We start from the raw sequence: 20,810 nt of genomic DNA, 5'->3' as shown, positions 1-20,810 counted from the left end.
ATGTTAGCAAACTTTATACTTCCTATCTTTTAATTAAATTTTCTTTAAATAACTAAGCATTGAAAACTTTACAAACCATCAGTTATCTTAAAATGGTTGAGATTTTTTTTCCTTTTTTCCCTTAAAGAGTCTATACCAGGGTGGGTCTTTTAGACACTCCTATTTTCTAAGGGCATGTAATCGATTCTCAAATCAACTTTTTCCAAATACAAATTCCTGTATGAACAGGGCCAGTCTATGGTAAATTAATTTAGATGATGGTGTTAGTTTTCCAAATGTCTTTAATAAGTAAATAAAGGAGCGATGTAAAATGTTGCAGTTTGCTTGGTAAATCTTAATTGCGAAATTTCTTCTTCTTTCGGAACTTTTTTCCTGCTGCATTTGCTGCTTTTTCAGCCATGATCTCTGAGTACTTCCTTCGGTTGTATCTGAAAAAGAAAAATCAGAACTTTATGTTTGATATATCAGACATTAGAAGTTAATATAACCTTAGGGTAAAAGTTGGGAATGGAGTGGTGGACAAGACAAGTATAGTCTCTGACCTCATAGCACTTGCTTGTAATCTAGGGAGAAAAAATGGCAACTGTAGTAGGAAGACTTTCCTACTATATGCACTATATCCATCTATCCATATATGATCTATATATGCACTATATCCATCCACCAGGCTGTATCAAATGGTTTAAACATTTTTGAGGGATAAAAACACAAAAATCAGGACTAAGCAAAACAAAAAGTCACACTTAACCTGAAAATGCACAGTATGATATATATATTTCTTAGAAGCGACCAATGGTTTTCAAAGTGTGGTCTGTGGAGTAGACTCTTTCAAGGGATTCATTAGGTAAAAACTATTTTCTCAAGAATACTAAGGCATTAATTGCTTTTTTCACCCTCGTTCTCTCATGAGTGTAGTGTTTTCCAGGGGCTACGTGATGTGTGTTATCTGCAGAAGCAGGTATGAGCCTCTGTCTTTAGTTAAGCCAGACATTAAAGAGATTTGCACTAAATTATTTTTCATAACTATATATTCATGTTAATATGTTATGGGTTATTATAAATGAGTTATTTTTAAATTATTTGAAAATTTATAAGTTTATACATTTTTAAAGCAAAGTATACATATTATAAAATAAATATGAATTCCTTTACCTTCTGAATTCAGAATCAGCCAGCAGTTCTTCCACAATAGTTCTTTTCCTTTGCTTCTTGGGAATTCGTGAATGGTAGAAATCAGCTGGATTGTCAACAATGGTTCCAATCTGTGAACAATTGATTGAAATAAGTCATGCATTGAGTGCCAAGATGCTTTCATACTTCAGTGTAGCTCTAATTATATTTAGAGAAAGGAATGGAAAGAACAAGCTTACATTACACTAATAGTAATGTAAATTTTGCCATTTATTTAAAGCAAAAAAAAAAAAAAAGTAGCACAGTGGTGCTATTATGTTTCTTCAGTAGTTTATAGTAGATCCAAAATTTCTTTGCTAAACACTAAATTCATGATGCACAGTGTAACTAAAGGAGAAAAGTGGAACAGATAACATATACTTTTTGTTCTAGTTTCCCAAATCAATGAATTAGACACATAAATTCTACTACATACCTATTTGGTTTCCTAGGTCATCACAAAGGCTGCCAGCTTGGCCTACTTAGTGATCATTCTGTATTTGTTCATACACTCAACTGAATAAAATTTACAGTGATCACTATGCACCAGGCACTGTGTTACATGTTAGGGAAACAAAGAACATCTGGTTCCTGCAGTGCAGAGCCTGCAGTCTTAAGGAAGCTCCACAAAAAGTAACTAAAATATTAAAGCATAACATGTGCTAAACAAAACACTATAGATGCTCTGAAGACAAAGTGACCAATTGTACCTAAGAGAGGTAAGGAAGATTTAACAAAGAATGACAATTTAGCTTGAATTTGTATGGGTAAAATTTCACCAAGCAAACAAGAACCATGGATATGCAAAGTCAAATTATGCAGGGACTGGTATGTACGTGTTCTGACAAGACTGAGTAGCTAAGTGTGTTGGAATTTGTTGGGCTATATGATGAAAGGCAGGTGAACTCGTTTGGGTATGGATTATTAATGGCTAAATTAAAGGATACAGACCCAATCCTATGTCATAATTCATCACTGAATGTTTCTGAGCAGAGGTGTAACACGAACAGATGAAAACATTTTAAAAACCAACTTGGATTAGTACACGTGATACCCTTTTACCCCTCCATCCTGTATGGACTCTTGCTGTTAGGCTGATACTATTCATACATTCACATAGTGAACTTTATAGGTTCAACATGTTTTAGCTGACCTGGAAACCATTTGTAACACCATCTCTCTAAATGTGATCAAATTAAAAGTTAGTGGCTGAATTGGGTAATGGCCATTCTTATATGGCCTACGCAGATATGTTCCATACATTAGGCATGCACAATGGAAATATCCTCTATTTTAGGAGTAAACTTTAAAGAACACTATAGTGCTTTCCAAACTAAAATTCACAGATCATCACCACTATTCTGTTTGCTTCATACCTGGAAGTACTTGGGGAAGCCATCTCTATCATTTTTCTTGTAAAATCTTTTCGGGTCCATGCTGGCTCTCATCTTCAGTGCTTTGAGATCATTTTTCAGTTCATTTGTCATTTCTGGAGCTTTCATACCAAACCAGCCATCCCCTGCTGTTTTTTGTCGTTCTTTCTGAAATTATGATTTCAAAAATAAACATTCTAACAGCTAAGAGCATACATTATAATTCATTTCCCCTGAAGTAACACATACAGAAAATTTTGTAAATTAAAAACAAATGGTTACTTTATTGAAAGCACTTAAATCCAGAATCATAGAGATAAAAGGAATTAAATCACAAAAAGTGACTTCTCTGCTAAATTAGGCACAGGATTATCAGTTTCATAAATGAGGGCTCCGTAAAATCTATTTTCTGTCTCAGAGAGTAACTGCTGACTTGCTGGGAGAATAACACACAACTTCAATTTTTATTGTCTAAGACTATATGCGGTAAGAAAATGTATAAAAACACTTTCGTTTCTAGAGATTATATGTAAACATTTTTATTCAGTCACCCAGGAGTCTCAGAATGCCACTCATACAAGGATCCAGAACCTTGTGTTATTTCTACAATAAAACAAAATACAATTCTTTTGAAAACTCCTACAAGTTATTTAATTTTGTTTCATTCATACAACAAGTATTTAGTTAGTGCCTACCATGTGCCAGGGTGCTCCGTATTATAGTAACATTACTAGAATACCATCCTCAACTTTCCTTCAAGCTCTCTGGATAACTAGTCGAAATGGCAGATAGAAGCAATCTATATATATATATATTTTTTTAAAACCTCTACTTATAGATGCACTATTGTGGCTGCAAAGATGTGAAAATCTATACATAATGTGTTTATGGTACTATATTTTACAGCCCTTAGAAATCTGTAATTATCTTCTTTGGACTCATATATAGACCAACAGATACAGTTTAATTGTGCAGTTATGTTGTATAAGCTGAAAATATATAGCCAAACGTATCTAAGCATTTTAATTAAGTCACTGTACTTACTCTGCGTTTTTTCTGAAGTTGATACTTTGATTCACTATATGGTGGAACACAGTGGTTTTTTTCAAAATCAGGTGTAATGACGGCTTTCTGCAGAAGCTATAAAAACATAAAATTGGTTTTAAAATAATGTCAGAATGTTATATAAGTTTTTCAACAGTTTAAACTTCTGTAAGTTTTAAAATTTTTAGTCAGCCTGGCAAAGTGGCTCACACCTATAATCCTAGTGCTTTGAGGAGGCCAAGGGAGGAGGATCACTTGAGGCCAGGAGTTTTAGACCACCTTGGTCAACATAGCAAGACCCTGACTGTAAAAAAAAAAAAAAGGAAATTAGTTGGGCATGGTGGCACACACCTGTAGTCCCAGCTACTCAGGACGCTAAGGCAGAAGGATCACTTGAGGCCAGGAGCTTGAGGCTGCAGCAAGCTATGACTGTGCCACTCACTCCAGCCTGGGTGACAGAGTGAGACCCTGTCTCCCCCCCCACCCAGCTCCCTCCCAAAAAAAAAAAAGAAAAAAGAAAAAAAAGGCCAGGCACGATGGCTCATGCCTATAATCCCAACTCTTTAGGAGGCCAAGGCAGGACAATCACTTGAGGCCAGGAGTTCAAGACTAGCCTGGGTAACATAAGAAAACGCCATTTCTCCAAAATAAATAAATAAATTTGTGCAGTCAAATCTGTTTATCTTTTCCTAAATGATTTCTGTACTTTTGTTACTTGACTAGGATGATTATATTCTCCTAAAACTCTGTGTGATTAAAGGAACCTCAGGTTAATTAGTATTTTTCTCAGTACAAGAACCAAGTAAGACTGCTCTGTAGACCTCAAAATAGTTTACAGGAATATAGTACAAGCATTAATTTGGGACTGACATTTGAAATGATCAACTCAGAAATTAACAGTCAGGCACACAATTCAGGTTCAGGCCTAGATGTTTCTGTGTGGTATAGGCAGCCGTCTAGGCTTTCCCATCACTGATAAAAGGGGGCATGATATTTACTTAACAAATGATTAAGAGTTTGCTGTGAGTCAAGTACTGTAGTACGCTCAAGGACAGTGGTTCTCAACTGGGAGCATCTGGCAATGTCTGGAGACATTTTTGGTGGTGGTGAGGATAAGGAAGAATGCTACTGACATCTAGTGGGCAAAAGATAGGGATGCTGTTAAACATCCTACTATGCACGGAACATCTCACAACAAAATTATGCAGCCCAAAACATCAGTAGTGCTGAGACTGAAAAACCCTGTTTTAGGACTATAAAGAAAAGATGGTAAGTTAACATATCACATGATCAATAATGAATCAGATCTATGCTAGATGTTATGGAAACAGAGGGGTTGTGAGAAGGACTGCAGGTAAAATATTCCCCAAGGGCAACGATCAATTATTTTGCACTTGCTTGGGGAAAAGCAGGGTAAGTTCAGGCAACTACAGTAGTCTTCAGTGGCAAGAATAGAGCAGATGACAGCTGGGTGGGGTAGAGAGGTACTTTGAAGGATTTAAGAGAATACTGTCACATCTGTGTGTGTGGTGTGTTTTTGGGGGCAGGGAGGAGAGATGTGGTCTAGCTATGTTGCCCAGGTTGGTCTCAAACTCCTGGGCTTCAACAATTCTCCTGCCTCAGCCTCCCAAAGTGCTGGGATTATAGATGTGAGCTACCTTGCCCAGCCGGATTTGTGTTTCTAGACAGAGAAATCTAGAAGTGTGGAGGATGGCTTGAAGAACAAGATGAAAACAAGGTCAATAAGGAAGCCACTGGAGTAGTTTAGATGAGAAGCAAAGGCCTGCACTAGCTGGTGACAGTCGCTTGAAAAGGAGGAAGCAGAGAAATATCTTCCCCTAGAGGCTTGGTGACTGACTACAAAAGGAAAAGAGATTTTGGTTTCATTAGCCAGAAAAAAGAATACAAAAAGAGGATTCCTGGTTCAGGCAGGGAAAGGGGAATTAGTGACGTCAAGTACCTGAGGACATCTAAATGAACAAATAGGTACTTGGATTTAAAGGTCTGAAAGTGACAGTGAGAAGCATCAAGGCTAGAAAATAGATTTAGGAGAAAACAGTGCAAGGTGTTGGCTAAAGCTAAGGGTTTGGGTAAAGTTACCTTAACAGTAATTCCTTCTGAAATTATATGTAAAATGTCTATATGCACATGTGCATTTTTTTCCGGGTGGAAGAGGCAGGCAGGCATTCACAGCTTTCAGATTCTCAACAGTCTACACTAGTTAAGAACTTAAGAACTAAAAGTATAGCAAGAAAAGGGAAAAAAACAAAACCCCTGGAATCATAATTGGTGGGTATAAGATGAGGAACACTGACCCTGTATTGATTTATTTTTAAAGCATTATCATTCATAGATAGGATTTTATTGTAAAAAGAAATGACTGTTTTAGAGAGAAGGAAAAAACTAACACATTAGGCCAATGTGGTTTCACTGTAGGAAAATTAGTCTTTTACCAAGGACTAATTTCTAAAAGTGATTGGTTAGTTCTGTGAAAACCTAACAGCACAATTAACTTACCTCATTTTGCTTTTTCTCCTTGATCTGTGTTAGGGTTCTCTTGTTAGACTGTAGTTTATCTGCATTGAAATTAATATACAAACCACCCAACTGCTTGATACTCAGACCAGGGTCTATGCTGCTGCTTGTCAACTTCAGACTGAAAAAGAAATCATCACTTAAAGATCAAGCAATTAAATCAAAATGGAAACATATAAGATGGCATTTTAAAAAATCAGTTATTCTTCTCTGCCCTTGTATTGTCCACAATAAAGAAAAAAAAGCATCTTATTTTTATGAGGAATTCCTGAAAAAAAACTCCAAATAAATATATTTTTCATCATTTTATTTTATTTTTTGAGACAGGGTCTCACTGTTGGCCCAGGATGGAGTGCAGTGGTGACCACTGCAGCCTTGAACTCTTGGGACTCAAGTGATCCTCCCGCCTCAACCTCCCTGGGTGGCTGGGACTACAGGTGCACACCCAACACCTGGCTCATTTTTTCTTTTCTTTTTTTTTTGTAGAGACAGAGTCTCAATATGTTGCCCAAACTGGTCTTAAACTCCTGTAAATATTTTCAATCTAGTAAAGTCATTTAGAAGAAACTCTGGATGAACAATGAATTAAACAAAAAAGGTTTTGGGGGAACACATCCAAATTTATTCTCCAGATTTTCTTTTTTTTTTTTTCTTTTTGAGACAGAGTCTGGTTCTGTCGCCCAGGCTGGTGTGCAGTGGCACGATCTCGGCTCACTGCAAGCTCCGCCTTCTGGGTTCACGCCATTCTCCTGCCTCAGCCTCCGGAGTAGCCGGGACTACAGGTGCCCGCCACCACACCCGGCTAATTTTTTTTGTATTTTTAATAGAGACGGGGTTTCAACGTGTTAGCCACGGTGGATATTCTCCAGATTTTCTTAGAGAAGATTAAGGCACCGGGCGCAGTGGCTCATGCCTGTAATCCCAGCACTTTGAGAGGCCAAGGTGGGCGGATCACTTGAGGTCAAGAGTTCAAGACCAGCCTGGCCAAAATGGTGAAACCCTGTCTCTACTAAAAATACAAAAAATTAGCCAGGTGTGGTGGTGTACGCCTGCAATCCCAGCTACTAGGGAGGCTGAGGTAGGAGAATCTCTTGAACCCAGGCGACTGAGGTTGCAGTAAGCTGAGATCGCATCACTGCACTCCAGCCTGGGTGACAAAGAGCAAGACTCCGTCTCAACAACAAAAAAAGAAGATTAAGGCCATATAAAATACCAACAGATTTCATAAAGATATTTTATAAATTACAGAAAAGGAGAGAAGAGAATATACCTGACAATTCAACTTCATATATAGTGAGTTAATAAATGTACACATCTCCATTTCTAAAACTAATGAGAAAGGCAGGTTCTTGAACTTCCAAGTTGTCAAAACTTAAATGTTTTTTTCCTGGGTGACTAAGGGCATTTGCTAGTATCTCTAAAGTGAGTCTCGAACAGCAATGAGCATCCATCCCACAGGAGTGTTTTAAAAATACAAATATCATACCCCAGACCTACCAAATTGGGATTTTCTAGGGTTGACCCGGGCTCCTGCTATATTTATGTAATAATTTCTACTTTATATTATGGAAGGGTCCTTTTAAGAAGTACACTTGGACTTACAGTAACTTTCCTCCCTAATTATCCATATACACTGAGTAGTTGAAAGCATAATCAACCTCTACTGGAAAGTGAAATCATTCTAGTGCAGTGTCTTGGCAGTAATTCTCAACCCTGAATGTATATATGTAGTCCCCTGGCTGGAACTACTGGCACATGACACCATACCCAGCTTAGTGTGCACTAAATCTTTTTTTTTTTGAGACCAAGTTTTGCTCTGTTGCCCAGGCTGGAGTGCAATGGCATGATCTCGGCTCACTGCAACCTCCACCTCCCGGGTTCAAGCAATTCTCCTGCCTCAGCCTCCTAAGTAGCTGGGATAACAGGTGCCCGCCACCACACCCAGCAGCCAGGCTAGTCTCCAACTCCTGACCTCAGGTGATACACCCATCTTGGCCTCCCAAAGTAAGTTTGCACTCAATCTTAAATGATCATTTGACATTATGGAACTCTAAGTTCCCAAATACTCACAATATTGAAAAATGGATACAACCCAAATGTCTATCATTACTTGAATGAATGCATAAATTCATTGTTGTATAGTCATACAATGGAATACCACTCAGCAATAAAAAAGAATGAACTACTGGTATATACAGTAACATGGATGAATTACAGAAATAATATTCTGAGTGAAAGAATGCAAGCAGAAGAGAGTACATATTTTTTTTTTTTTTTGAGACAGGGTCTCACTGTCACCCATGCTGGAGCGCTGTGGCGCGATCTCGGCTCACTGCAACCTCTGCCTCCTGAGCTCAAGTAAGTGATCCTCTCACCTCAGCCTCCCCAGTAGCTGGGACCACAGGTGCTTGCCACCATGCCCAGCTTTTTAAAAAAATTTTTTGTAGAGATGGGTTTTTCCCATGTTGCCCAAGCCAGTCTTGAACTCCAGGGCTCAAGTGATCCACCTGCCTCAGCCTTTCAAAATGCTGAAATTACAGGTACGAGTCACTTACTGCTCTTAACAATCACATACAAAAATCTTAACATATGATTTTTTTTTTTTTTTTTTTGAGACAACATCTCCCTCCATTGCCCAGGCTGGAGTGCAGCGGCACAATCATGGCTCACCGCAGCCTCAATGTGCAGGGCTCAAGCAATCCTCCCACCTCAGCTTCCCAAGTAGCTGGGACCACAGGCGCACAGGGCACCACACATGGCTAATTTAAAAAAAATTTTTTGTGTAGAGATAGGGTCTCCCTATATTGCCCAGGCTGATCTCAAACACCTACTTGGGCTCAAGTGATCCTCCTGCCTCAGCCTCACAAAGTGCTGGGATTACAGGCATGAGTCACTGCATCCAACAGATTGATTTCTAATATGTCACCAAAAGGAGCACCTTTAGCTATGATTGGTGGGAAAAATATGACTAAAATAGGTATCCAAAAAGACAAGGGAAATGCTGGATAGAAGAGCCATTCCATGAAGAACCCAAGGCAGTGATTTTCTCATTCCCCAGGCTAACATTTCATATTTTTATGGTAAATTAACCACTTGAAATACATGTATCAAAAACTTATAAAAATAAAGGAAAAACTTACAGTTTAGCCTTTGTGCTATTTAGGAAGTCTTCTTCATCACTAAACTCATCTTCATTTTCATCATGGTCTGATGAATCTTCTTCACTTTTTTCATCCTCTTCCTCTTCTTTTTCTTCCTCAATGGCAACCTCACTTGCCTTGTCTTCCTCTTCCAAGTAAAAATTTTTATCAGCACTCATTCCAGGAGTTGTGTCAATTACAAACAATGCATTGTCACATGACAGACTTCCTGTGTCTCCACTTAATGACTCCCTTTGGCCACTATTTTCAACAAAACATAAAGTATCCTCTTCATTCTCACTGTTTTCAGACTGTTGGCTTTCATCACTGCTGAGAACTAATAAGACAGAATTATCTTTACCCTGAGATGTGTTGGGCGCAGACGTGTATAGTTTGGTATCACATTCAAAATCTACATTCCCTTCACTGTTCATGTCTTCACTGACACTTATAACTGTGGACTCTTCTTCATCATCACTACCACCGCAATCACCAAACTTTGTCAAGTCACTTGCTTTTATGGGGCTCTTTTTGTTGTTATTCCATCTGCCTACTTCCACAGTTGCAAATGTTTGAGTTAATGATTTCATTACAGCCTCAGAGTTCAGATTAGAGTGCACTGATACAGCATTTTTATTTTGGGGGGTTGAATGTCTCTGAGAAACTAACTGTTGAAGGCTAGTGTCCTGAAGTTCAGAAAGATTCTTCAGCTGAGAACTTTTCTCATTAATTTCTTTCCCCTCATCTGTTATTCCATTGGCATCTTCATCCAAATCCTTACAATTCTGTTTTGTTTCTTTAAGAGATTCAACATTGGCCTGTTCGTGCACTGTTAATATATTTTCTGAACTTCTGTGGGAGAAATCATCATCAAAGTCATTATTATAGAAATTTGGCTTATTTATCTCAGAAAGAGATCTTGCTTGTAAATGGGAAGTTTGTCTGGTATCTGAATCCTCTGAATTCACAGGTGTACCCACGATCTGTTTCTCATTTCCTGGTACAATCTTACTATCTTTCTTTTCAGTTTGTGCCTTTAATTTCCTCTGCATACTCCTGGTTCTTCTAGTTGCAATTCCAGAGAATGAAATGTCTGAGCTTGATGTCTCAGCATCAGATATAGCTTCTGTATGAGATTCTTGGCTTGGATCTGTCAGAGATTTAGCCTTACTTCTTCTGGCTCCTGTAGTTTTTTCTGTGGGAAGCACAATTCTAGAAATACCTGAAACATGAGATTCTGCTTCAGACACTATTTCTTCAGTGTGAGACTCCTTTGTTGGAGTTACTTTCGGCTTTTTCCTAACACTGGACACTGGGGAGCATGCAATTAAGATCTGCCTTCTCCTAGTTACCCTTAAAATGGTATCATGGTGCTCAGACACAGAATAATTTGACTCTGCCTCAGAGGTCTCTCCATCCGTAGATGGTTCAGTTCCCTTTGGTAGTGAGCCTGTAGTTCTGCTCTTCCTCTTTCTAGCTTTAGGAGTTCTAGGGATTAAACTTTGCTTCCCAGTGGTCTGTGATTCAGCAGTAGTTCGGGCATCAGATCCAGTACTACTTTCTGGATGTGCTTGAATCCCATTAGCAGCAAAACTCTGCAAACCAGAGAAAACACACTGTAATTTAGGTAGGGCTGGAACAAGGGCAAAACAAATGAAATACTGACCCCAAAAGCTAAAACCCAGTAAACAAGATTACCTTTAAAACAAAAAACAAAAAAACCTGCCCAACTCATGATTTTTAAAAAATCAAAATTTGGCCGGGCGCGGTGGCTCACGGCTGTAATCCCAGCACTCTGGGAGGCCGAGGCAGGTGGATCACGAGGTCAGGAGTTCGAGACAGCTTGGCCAACATAGTGAAACCCCATCTCTACTCAAAGTAAAAAAATTAGCGGGGCGTGTTGGTGCGCACCTGTAATCCCAACTACTCAGGAGCCTGAGGCAGGAGAATTGTTGGAATCCGGGAGGCAGAAGTTGCAGTGAGCCGAGGTTGCGCCACTGCACTCTAGCCTGGGTGACAGAGCAAGACTCCGAATCAAAAACAAACAAACAAAAAAATCAAAATTTAAACACTGGATCCAACCCTGCATTTACTTCACTAGCCTCATCCTTCCTAGATGTAACTTCAGAAGCAGAACAATTAAAATTTTTCTGTTTAAAGTCAAATATAACGGGTAGACCAACATTCTGACCCACCTATAGAAGAGGGGAAAAAGGGAATATTAACTCTGAACACCGATGTGTTTAGGCACACACTGATGGAATCAGTCGCCGCCCTTACCTTTACGTACAGGAAAAAATCGCCGCCGCTCCGTTCCCTGCATCGCTGAGTCAGAATGAGACAGCCGACTAACGCCACTAAGAGTCACCAGGCGACGACACCACAGCCCTCCTCACGCCTTAAGGAGGTGATGCTGGACAGCTGCCAGCCTCCCCACGTGAAAACGAAGCTTTTTTTCCAGCCCCCCTAAATGGGGCTTGTGCTTGGTGGCCGAAATTAACCCTCCTTGGTACCGTGTTAACAGTAAGGTTTAAAAGTTCGAACTGTGCTTCTGCATTAAGGAGTTGAACGACCCAAATAAAGTTATCTAACCTCTCTTCCATACTAAAAATTGCCTTAAGAGACAGTGGTGAGGGCTAAACAGTTTCCGTGACAGGCTTAGCACTGGGCCTGGGAGACCCAAGCGTGCGGCAAGCTCGGGTCCTCTCTGTCGGCAGGTCCTCACCCTTAACCGGACCCTTGCGCCGCCCCGCCTGCCTGAGCGCGGCTCTGCGAAGCGGCGAGAAGTAGGGAAGACTGGATTTCCTACCTTTTGCCCGGAACTTTCAGCCGACGCGGCTTGGATGCTGGCCTTAGCCCGTGCAGATCTGGTAACCACCATCTTTCCGGCTCCCTCGCGACCACCACGACTTCCCTCTTCCCTGGCGCTCCGGAAATGCGTCAGAGAACTGCCTCGAGCGCGTTTTCCGCGCAGATCCGAGAATTCGCGAGAATCTCCGCCCAGCCAGTTCAGGCCAGGGCGGTCAGAGACAAAGGGCCTGGGTTTAAGTGTGCATTTCAGAGCTGTAGAAGGCAAGCCAGATTTTTGCTGGGAAAGACCTTCATCGGGGCAGCGAAGCCCGCAGTGACAGAGGGTCTTAGCGTACCCGTTCACATGAATTGTAAAAACGCACTTACATGCCATTCGTTCTTTCATTTGTTTAGTAGAATCGTTTGAACCCGGGAGGCGTTCTTTCATTTCTACGTTCTAAAGAGCTTAATGTAGCCATTGGTATGTCCAAGGGAGAAGTTTGAGATATTTGTGCTTTTTTAAAAAAGACAATATTTACTCGTGTATTGTGACGCTAAATATAAATAAAATTTAAGGACTTGGTTGGGGTAAAAGGGATATAAGGTGCTCGCAGGAACTCGGAGACGAAGTGGAAAGCTGTATAACGTGAGATGGTGTTTAGGGATTGGGAATAGCAGAAAAGAAAAAAACGTTAAAGAAATTGTAAAGGAGAAGAATAAGGTTTTGTTGTTGTTGTTGTTGTTATTGTTACAGTGAAAGGAAGAGTATGACCAGAATCAAGAGGTTTTTTTGGTTATCTTTTGAGATAAAAGGTAGAGAACTATGTTTGAGGGGATGGGAAGGGGTTGAAAAAATAAGTAAACGCAAATTATTGTTGGAGGTGAGAAAGGATGAATGAGTGCCTCACCAAACCTAGTCTCTACTTCTTTATGACAGAAAACCAATTTTTTAATTTAAAGTCACAGAACACTGTGTCGATGGACACACTGCTTCCCAGCTTAAAATAGCTTATTTTATAGTCTCTCTTGCAGCCAAATGTGGCTATGTGACTACGTTTTAGCCAATTAGGTATAAATTGTGTGCATGTCTTTAGGGATGGCATCTAAAAGAGAGGAGGCCGTCCCTGACTTTTTTTTTTGGAGACGGAGTCTTGCTCTGTCGCCCAGGGTGGAGTGCAATGGCGCAATCTTGGGTCACTGCAACCTCCGCCTCCCGGGTTCAAGCGATTCTGCTGCTTCAGCCTCCTGAGTAGCTGAGATTACAGGTGCCCGCCACCATTCCTGGCTAATTTTTTTTTTTGTATTTTTAGTAGAGACGGGGTTTCACCATGTTGGGCAGGCTGGTCTTGAACTCCTGCCTTCAGGTGATTCACCCGCCTCGGCCTCTCAAAGTGCTGGGATTACAGTGCTGGGATTATAGGCCTAAACGACCTCGCCCAGCCCTCCTGATCTTTTAAAGTGCATTTTACTTCCTGGAAAGTTGGGTTCGCTGGTTTTCAGGCAGCAAGTTTGTGCCATAAGGATGAAGGCATGCTTTAGAGATGGCATAGCAGTGAGATGGAAAAATCAACTTGTGGAGCTGCCCTATGAGCCCTCAAGAGCCGCCTTCTAGATTTTTCACCTGATGGAAACACCTTGTTAAAAGCCACTGTTAATTAGAGATTTTTCTATTTGCAGCCGAGCCTAATGCTAACTGAACTGGATAATAAACAGAGATGTGGGTGTAGTCAGAAAAGAATGCACCTTCCTTTGAGCCAGGAGGAAAGTGTTGATATCTGAAACAGAGAGGAGAATGTGAATGCAAGTATGTTCAAGTGGAGTGAAGAAGAGAAGATTTTGGGTAGATAATAACCTCTGTAAGTAGGTGATACATCTCAGAAGAATGGAAATGGTTTATATCAACATTTGTGGCAAATGTGGTAAGAAGCAAAAATAAATTTTAGTAGGGCCAAGTAGCAGTGAGACTATGTAAGAAGATGAACAGAAGAGAAAGGTTAGATTTGAAGAGCAGACAAATCGTGTAGAAGGAAAGTGAACCAATTGGATGTAGGTTGTGGAGATCAAAGTATCAAAGAACAACAGCATCAATCATAATAGTATTGGCCACTTAATATCTGCTGGATACTAATCTACGTGCTTTACATGTGTTCATTCATTTAATCTCCACATCTTTAATTTGAGCAAATGCATGAAAATAGAAATTAAGATGACAGAGGTAGGTGTAGAAAACTGGAGAGAATATTAGAAAATCATGCAATGTCTAATATTCACTTGCAAGCATGGCCCTTTCAAGTAAAGAAAAAAAAAAAAGAAAGGAGAAAACCAACTCATATACAATCTAAGGTCAAGAAACAAACATAAGATACTAAAATTGTCAGTACATAGTTATAATATGAGAAGATTGAGCTGGTCTATCAACAAATCTACCATAGGCCAAAAAAAAAAAGAAGTGTTTTTACGTGGGCTTACCAGGTTTGCCATATTCTTTGCCTATCTTCTTTATCTGAAGTGGATTTAGGGCAAATACAGTATATTTAATTTTAGGTATATATAGTATATACAATACAGTTGACCCTTGAACAACACGGGTTTGAACTGGGAAGTTCCACTTATGCAGTGATTTTCTTCTGCCTCCACCACCCCTGGACAGAAAGACCAACCCCTCCTCTTCCTCCTCAGCTTACTTAACATGAAGACAAGGATGAAGACCTTTATGATGATCCACTTCCACTTCTCTTCCTTATGATTCTCTTAAAATTTTCTTTTCTCGTTTATTGTAAGAATGCAATATATAATATATACAACATATAAAATATGTATTAATCAACTAGTTATCTGCAAGGCTTCTGGTCAATAGTAGGCTATTAGTAGTTAAGTTTTGGGGTAGTCAAAAGTTATCTGTGGATTTTCAACTGTGCAGGGGGGTCAATGCCCCAACCCCCACATTTTTTAACGGTAACCAGTACTATTACTCAGGCCCAAAAGGAAATTTACCTTAAATAATCTATATTTTACTAATTAAATCCTTAAACTGAAAGGTCAAAGCTCCCTGGAATTTTAGGCATTAACCAAAAGATGAGAGTTTTAGTGCATGAGCCTTCTAAAAATACATACTATTCATGGTCATTCTGCATTGTTACATGTAAAACATTACTATTAAAATTAAGTTTGACCTGTAAGATGTCCAGGGATCCCATTTTCTGGTCTTCAAACCTTTGAATGTGGGCTGGACTTAGTGAGTTCTAATGAAACGAGTATGACAAAAATGATGGATGTCACTTTCAGGATTAGGTTAACAAAAGGCTGGCTTCTATCTTGCTCTCTCTCAATCATTCACTCTGTAGGAACCTAGCTGTATGTTATAAGCTGTCCTTTGAAGAGAACACTGTGGCAAGGAACTGAGTGAAGGAGGCCTCTGGCCTACACCCAGTGAAGAATTAAGGAACTCAGTCTGACAACGTGTGAGGCACTGAGTCCTGCCAACAACTACACGAGTGAGCTTGGAAACAGACCCTCAATCCAGCCTTCAGGTGAGACTGCAGTCTTGACTTATCCATTGCTGCATCTGGATGCCTCAAAGTCATCCAGATACAACAATAGATAACAAGTAGTTATAGATTAACTTCATCTCTCCTAAAATTTCAAGTAAAATAAATAATACAGGCCAGGTACAGAGGCTCATACCTGTAATCCCAGCACTTTGGGAGGTTGAGGAGGCAGGATCACTTGAGCCCAGGAGTTTGAGACCAGCCTGGGCAACATAACAAAACCCCATCTCTACAAAATATATAAAAATTAGCCAGGCATGGTGGCATGCGCCAGTAGTCCCAGCTACTTGGGAGGCTGAGGTGGGAGGATCACTTGAGCCTGGGAGGTTGAGGCTGCAGTAAGCCATGATCATGCCACTGCACTCCAGCCTGGGTGACAGAGCGAGACCCCGTCTTAAAAAAAAAAAAAGAAAAAAGAAATAATACAGTATGTACTCATGTCTAGCTTCTTTCACTCAGCATAGTGTTTCTGTAATTCATCCATGTTATTGTGTATACCAGTAGTTGATTCTTTTTTATTGCTGAGTATTTCATTGTATGACTATACAACAATGGATTTATCCATTCAGCTGTTGATAGACATTTGGGTTGTATCTGGTTTTCAATATTGTATTTGGGGACTTTTAGAATTCTGTAATGTCAAATGATCATTTGAGTGCAAACTAAGCTGGGTGTGGTGGCATGTGCCTGTAGTCTCAGCAACTTGGGAGGCTGGAGCAGGAGGATTGTTTAGTTCAGGAGTTCTAGGCAGTAGTATGCGATGATCACACCTGTGAATAACCACTGCACTCCAACCTGGGCAACATAATGAAAACTGATCTCTATAAAAAACAAAAACAAAAACAAAAAACAAAGGTTGAGTGCAAAATAAAGACATTTCAGACAAATGGGATCTAGAAAATTTACTGTCCCTAAAGACCTTTGGTAAAGAATTACTAAGGAGGCTAGGTACTGTGTCTCATGCCTGTAATCCCAGCACTTTGGGAGGCTGTGGTGAGAGGATCACTTGAGTCCAAGAGTTCAAGACCAGCCTGGGCAACATAGCGAGATCCTGTCTCTACAAAAATAAAAGTTAGCCAGGTGTGGTGGTGCATGTCTGTAGTCCCAGCTACTTGAGAGGCTGAGGTGGGAGGATGGCTTAAGCCTGGGAGGTTGAGGCTGCAGTGAGCCATGATCATGCCACAGTACACCAGCCTAAGAAACAGAGTGAGATCCCTGTCTCAAAAAAAAAAAAAAAAAAAAAAAAAGTGAACTTGAATAGAATGCAAGAATCAACAGTGAGCAAAGAAAGAGGGAAAATAATCAAAATAAGTAATGTTCATTGTAAAACATGAACCTTAAAATAATGGACCAGCAGACACATCAAAATCTTGCATGACATTTTACACATTTAGTCATTGCTGAGGAAACATGTTAAAGCTTTTGTTGACTTCTCTGGTAGCGGAACTACATATGACCATATCCTGATATATTTAGAAGAAATTAGCAAGCTTTCATCTTTTTATGACTTTTCCAAACTTAACCTACGCTTATCTCAACAGAAGCCATTCCTTTCTATAAGAATAAGCTTTTGAAGATGTTTTCCTTGAACTTCTAAAGTTTACATATTAACTACTCCATCATTCAATAAGGGCATATTTACAAACCAGGCAAACAAGGATTTCTGCCCAGAATGCCTACCACACCTTGTCATCTGACCCTACTCTAAAGCTAATTTCTTCAGGGAAGTTTTTCTTATCCTTAACCTGCTACTCAGTCCCACTTCCTTCCACATGCCCCAATCCTTTTCATTACTTCTATCAACAGATACAGCTTTTTTTTTTTTTTTTTTTTTTTTGAAACAGAGTCTTGCTCTGTCACCAGCCTGGAGTGCAGTGGCATGATCTTGGCTCACTGCAACCTCCAACTCCCTGGTTCAAGCGATTCTCCTGCCTCAGCCTCCTGAGTAGCTGGGACTACAGGCACATGCCACCACGCCCAGCTAATTTTTGTATTTTTAGTAGAGACGGGGTTTCACCATGTTGGCCAGGATGGTCTCAATCTCCCGACCTCATGGTCTGCCCACCTCGGCCTCCCAAAGTGCTGGGATTACAGGCATGAGCCACTGCGCCCGGCCTTTTTTCTTTTTTTTTGGGACAGAGTCTGGCTCTGTCACCCATGCTGGAGTGCAGTGGTGTGATCTCGGCTCACTGCAACCTCCACCTCCCAGGTTCAAGTGATTCTTATCCCTCAGCCTCCCAAGTAGCTGGGATTACAGGCATGTACCACCATGCCCGAATAATTTTTGTATTTTTAGTAGAGACAGGGTTTCACCATGTTGGCCAGGCTGGTCTCGAACTTCTGGCCTCAAGTGATCTGCCCGCCTCGGCCTCCTAAAGTGCTGGAATTACAGGTGTGAGCCACTGCGCCCAGCCAACAGATGCAGCCTTTTATTGCTCTTATTCACATACAGATTCCTCCCTTTCCCCCCAAATATATCGTATATTCCTTGAGTATAGGAGTTATTTTTCATCTGTGTCCATCTGTAGCACAGTGCCTAACACATAGCAGGCATTCAATAAATCTTTGTGGAATGAATGAATGCATAAATAGCTTTATGATTTGGATGTTTTTAAATTATTAATTTATTTTCAAATCATACTCAGTTTGAGTTCAAATAGTTCAAAAATCAATATAATGCTTCAGGATGCTTCCAGCTATTGAAACAACCCAATTAAAAAATATACAACTCACACTTTATTTTAGTTAAATTCATAATGTAGGTAATATTAAAAATTATTATAAATATTTAATAATGCTTTATAATTTGCTATTATAGTACACTACAGACACATAAAAAGTTGACTTATCTAATTAAAACATTTTCCCTTCCTATGTTTCTAATTCTGAAAACTATAAAAATATTAAAGTCATGTTACATATTTTTCAAAAATAAAACTGCCATATCCCATTGCCAACTTTACATGAAAAAGTTATATGTTCTGGTATATTAGGAAGTTAATGATGAAAAATATAGGTTCAGAATTTTAATTTGGTGTATTTGAATATGAAAACACAAATGACACAAATGGTTTGTCTTCATTAAAACAAGCTTCACATTTCTCTGAATGCATATTTTGCAGAAGGATGAACTGCTAGCCAACATACAATAAATATATCAATTGTTTACATTCCCAAATATTGAAAATACTGGGTGAAAAATCTAGAAAGACAGTGTTAAAGGAGCATAATTAAATGAACCTTAGACCTTTTATCATTGAAAATTAAGATCCTAATTTTAGTTACTGCTTGGCTGTGGTATGGGAAAGTCTGAACTATTCATGCAAAATAGAATAATTTTTTATTTTCCATTTTATACATAGCTGCTATCCAAATGATCTTTTTTGAAAAATGAAAAATTATTAGCTATTATTTGTGATTCAATTTCTAGCAATGGCCATCATAGTATGGTCTTTTACATCATGTGAAAATACTTGTTGCTTTTGGTGACTACAGTTTCATGGATGGGAATTCAAGATAGACTCATAACAGAACAAATTCCAAGTTACAGTACATTGTGTTAAAGTAAGGCTCCACTGTATTTTGGACATGTAATAAACAAGCTATAGCTTTTTTTTTTTTTCATATTTACTGGAAAAGAAACAATTATATAAACTTTCTACCTTGGTCTCACTGGATGCACATCTCCTCAGAAAACATCTCTTATATAAACTATTGATAACTTAGCTTTCAGTTTTAAGTAATTATTTGGTAGTATTACCACTCTCTATTTTATGGCTTTTTAAACATTAAGTCCTTAAATATTTGAAAAGTGTTCACTATATTCTGATAGTTCATGAAAAAAAGATGTGAACATCAGCCTGGAAAACATATATAAAGCCTTAAAAATCAGTGTTTTAAAAGATTATTCAATAATAGAAAATCAAGAGTAGAGAGGTAAAAGTAAAAACTCATTAAAAAATTCCATACATGATCCCCTTCAGAAAATGAATCTATAATCTTGCTTCTTTGTCAAGAGTTGAGGGTGCAGGTAGGAGATCACCAAAAAGCTCTGCTGAAGTTTAGATACATTAGCAACTAAGTTTTTTTTCCCCCCCACTTTCAAAATAACCCTTCAAACAACCCATTTTTATAAGTCCAGGGTTATAAAAACAATAAATGGGATATTAAAGTTCCCTCTTAAAATATCTTGGCCAGTTCACTGTATAGATTTAAAATAAAATGAACGCTTGTTTAAGGACTTATATGAAAAAAATGTTGGGCATTTCCAAATGTAAAGATGAACTATATATATATTTAATAACATTACATACAATTAATATAAAGGCTAGAAGGCATAAGTAGCTCAATATCTAAACAAGTTTTCCCAGGCAAATCACATGATTTCACATAATTTTTCTTTTTTTTTTTTTTTTTTTGAGACGCAGTCTCGCTCTGTCGCCCAGGCTGGAGTGCAATAGCGTAATAGCGTGATCTCGGCTCACTGCAAACTCCGCCTCCCAGGTTCAAGCGATTCTCGTGCCTCGCCTCCAAAGTAGCTGGGATTACAGGAGCCCGCCACCACGCCTGGCTAATTTTTGTATTTTTAGCAGAGACAAGGTTTCACCATGTTAGCCAGGCTGGTCTAGAACTCCTGACCTCAGGTGATCATCTGCCTTGGCCTCCCAAAGTGCTGGGATTACAGGCATGAGGTGTGCCCGGGCAGATTTCACATAATTTTAATGATCAAATTACCCAATCAGTAAACCACAAAATCCTACTTAGGAAAAGGGTCTATAATATTTATTTTGAATATGGAACCATAGTTCTTTTTCCCTAGGTTGAGAAAACTTGAGCAAAATTAGTTTTATTTAGGCCTGTGGTTTAAAAATATTGAGATACAAGAGTTTTTTTTTTTTTTGAGATGGAGTCTCGCTCTGTTGCCCAGGCTGGAGTGCAGTGATGTGATCTCGGCTCACTGTAACCTCCGCCTCCAGGGTTCAAGCGATTCTCCTGCCTCAGCCTCCCAAGTAGCTGAGATTACAGGCGAGTGCCACCACGCCCAGCCAATTTTTGTATTTTAGTAGAGATGGGGTTTTACCATGTTGGTCAGGCTGGTCTCAAACTCCTGACCTCGTGATCTGCCCACCTCGGCCTCCCAAAGTGCTGGGATTACAGGTGTGAGCCACTGTGCCCGGATGAAATACAAGAGATTTTTAAAGAAGTTTTCA

The 20,810-nt window shown here is 39.4% G+C and overlaps 1 protein-coding gene across 2 annotated transcripts; it reads right to left on the bottom strand.

Annotated features, from left to right (window-relative positions):
* Positions 1-263: 263 nt before the first annotated feature.
* Positions 264-14,360, bottom strand: DNTTIP2 (deoxynucleotidyltransferase terminal interacting protein 2). Of its 2 annotated transcripts, NM_001280405.1 has the most exon segments (7): positions 264-428; positions 1,153-1,262; positions 2,547-2,711; positions 3,588-3,683; positions 6,105-6,243; positions 9,263-10,857; positions 12,072-12,199. In NM_001280405.1, coding segments are annotated over 7 exon segments (2,271 nt in total). In that variant the 5' UTR covers positions 12,144-12,199; the 3' UTR covers positions 264-334.
* Positions 14,361-20,810: the final 6,450 nt, after the last annotated feature.

Source organism: Pan troglodytes, chromosome 1 (assembly GCF_028858775.2).
Source record: "Pan troglodytes isolate AG18354 chromosome 1, NHGRI_mPanTro3-v2.0_pri, whole genome shotgun sequence".
Lineage (NCBI taxonomy): Eukaryota > Metazoa > Chordata > Mammalia > Primates > Hominidae > Pan > Pan troglodytes.
This window is presented reverse-complemented; position numbering and strand designations above follow the sequence as displayed.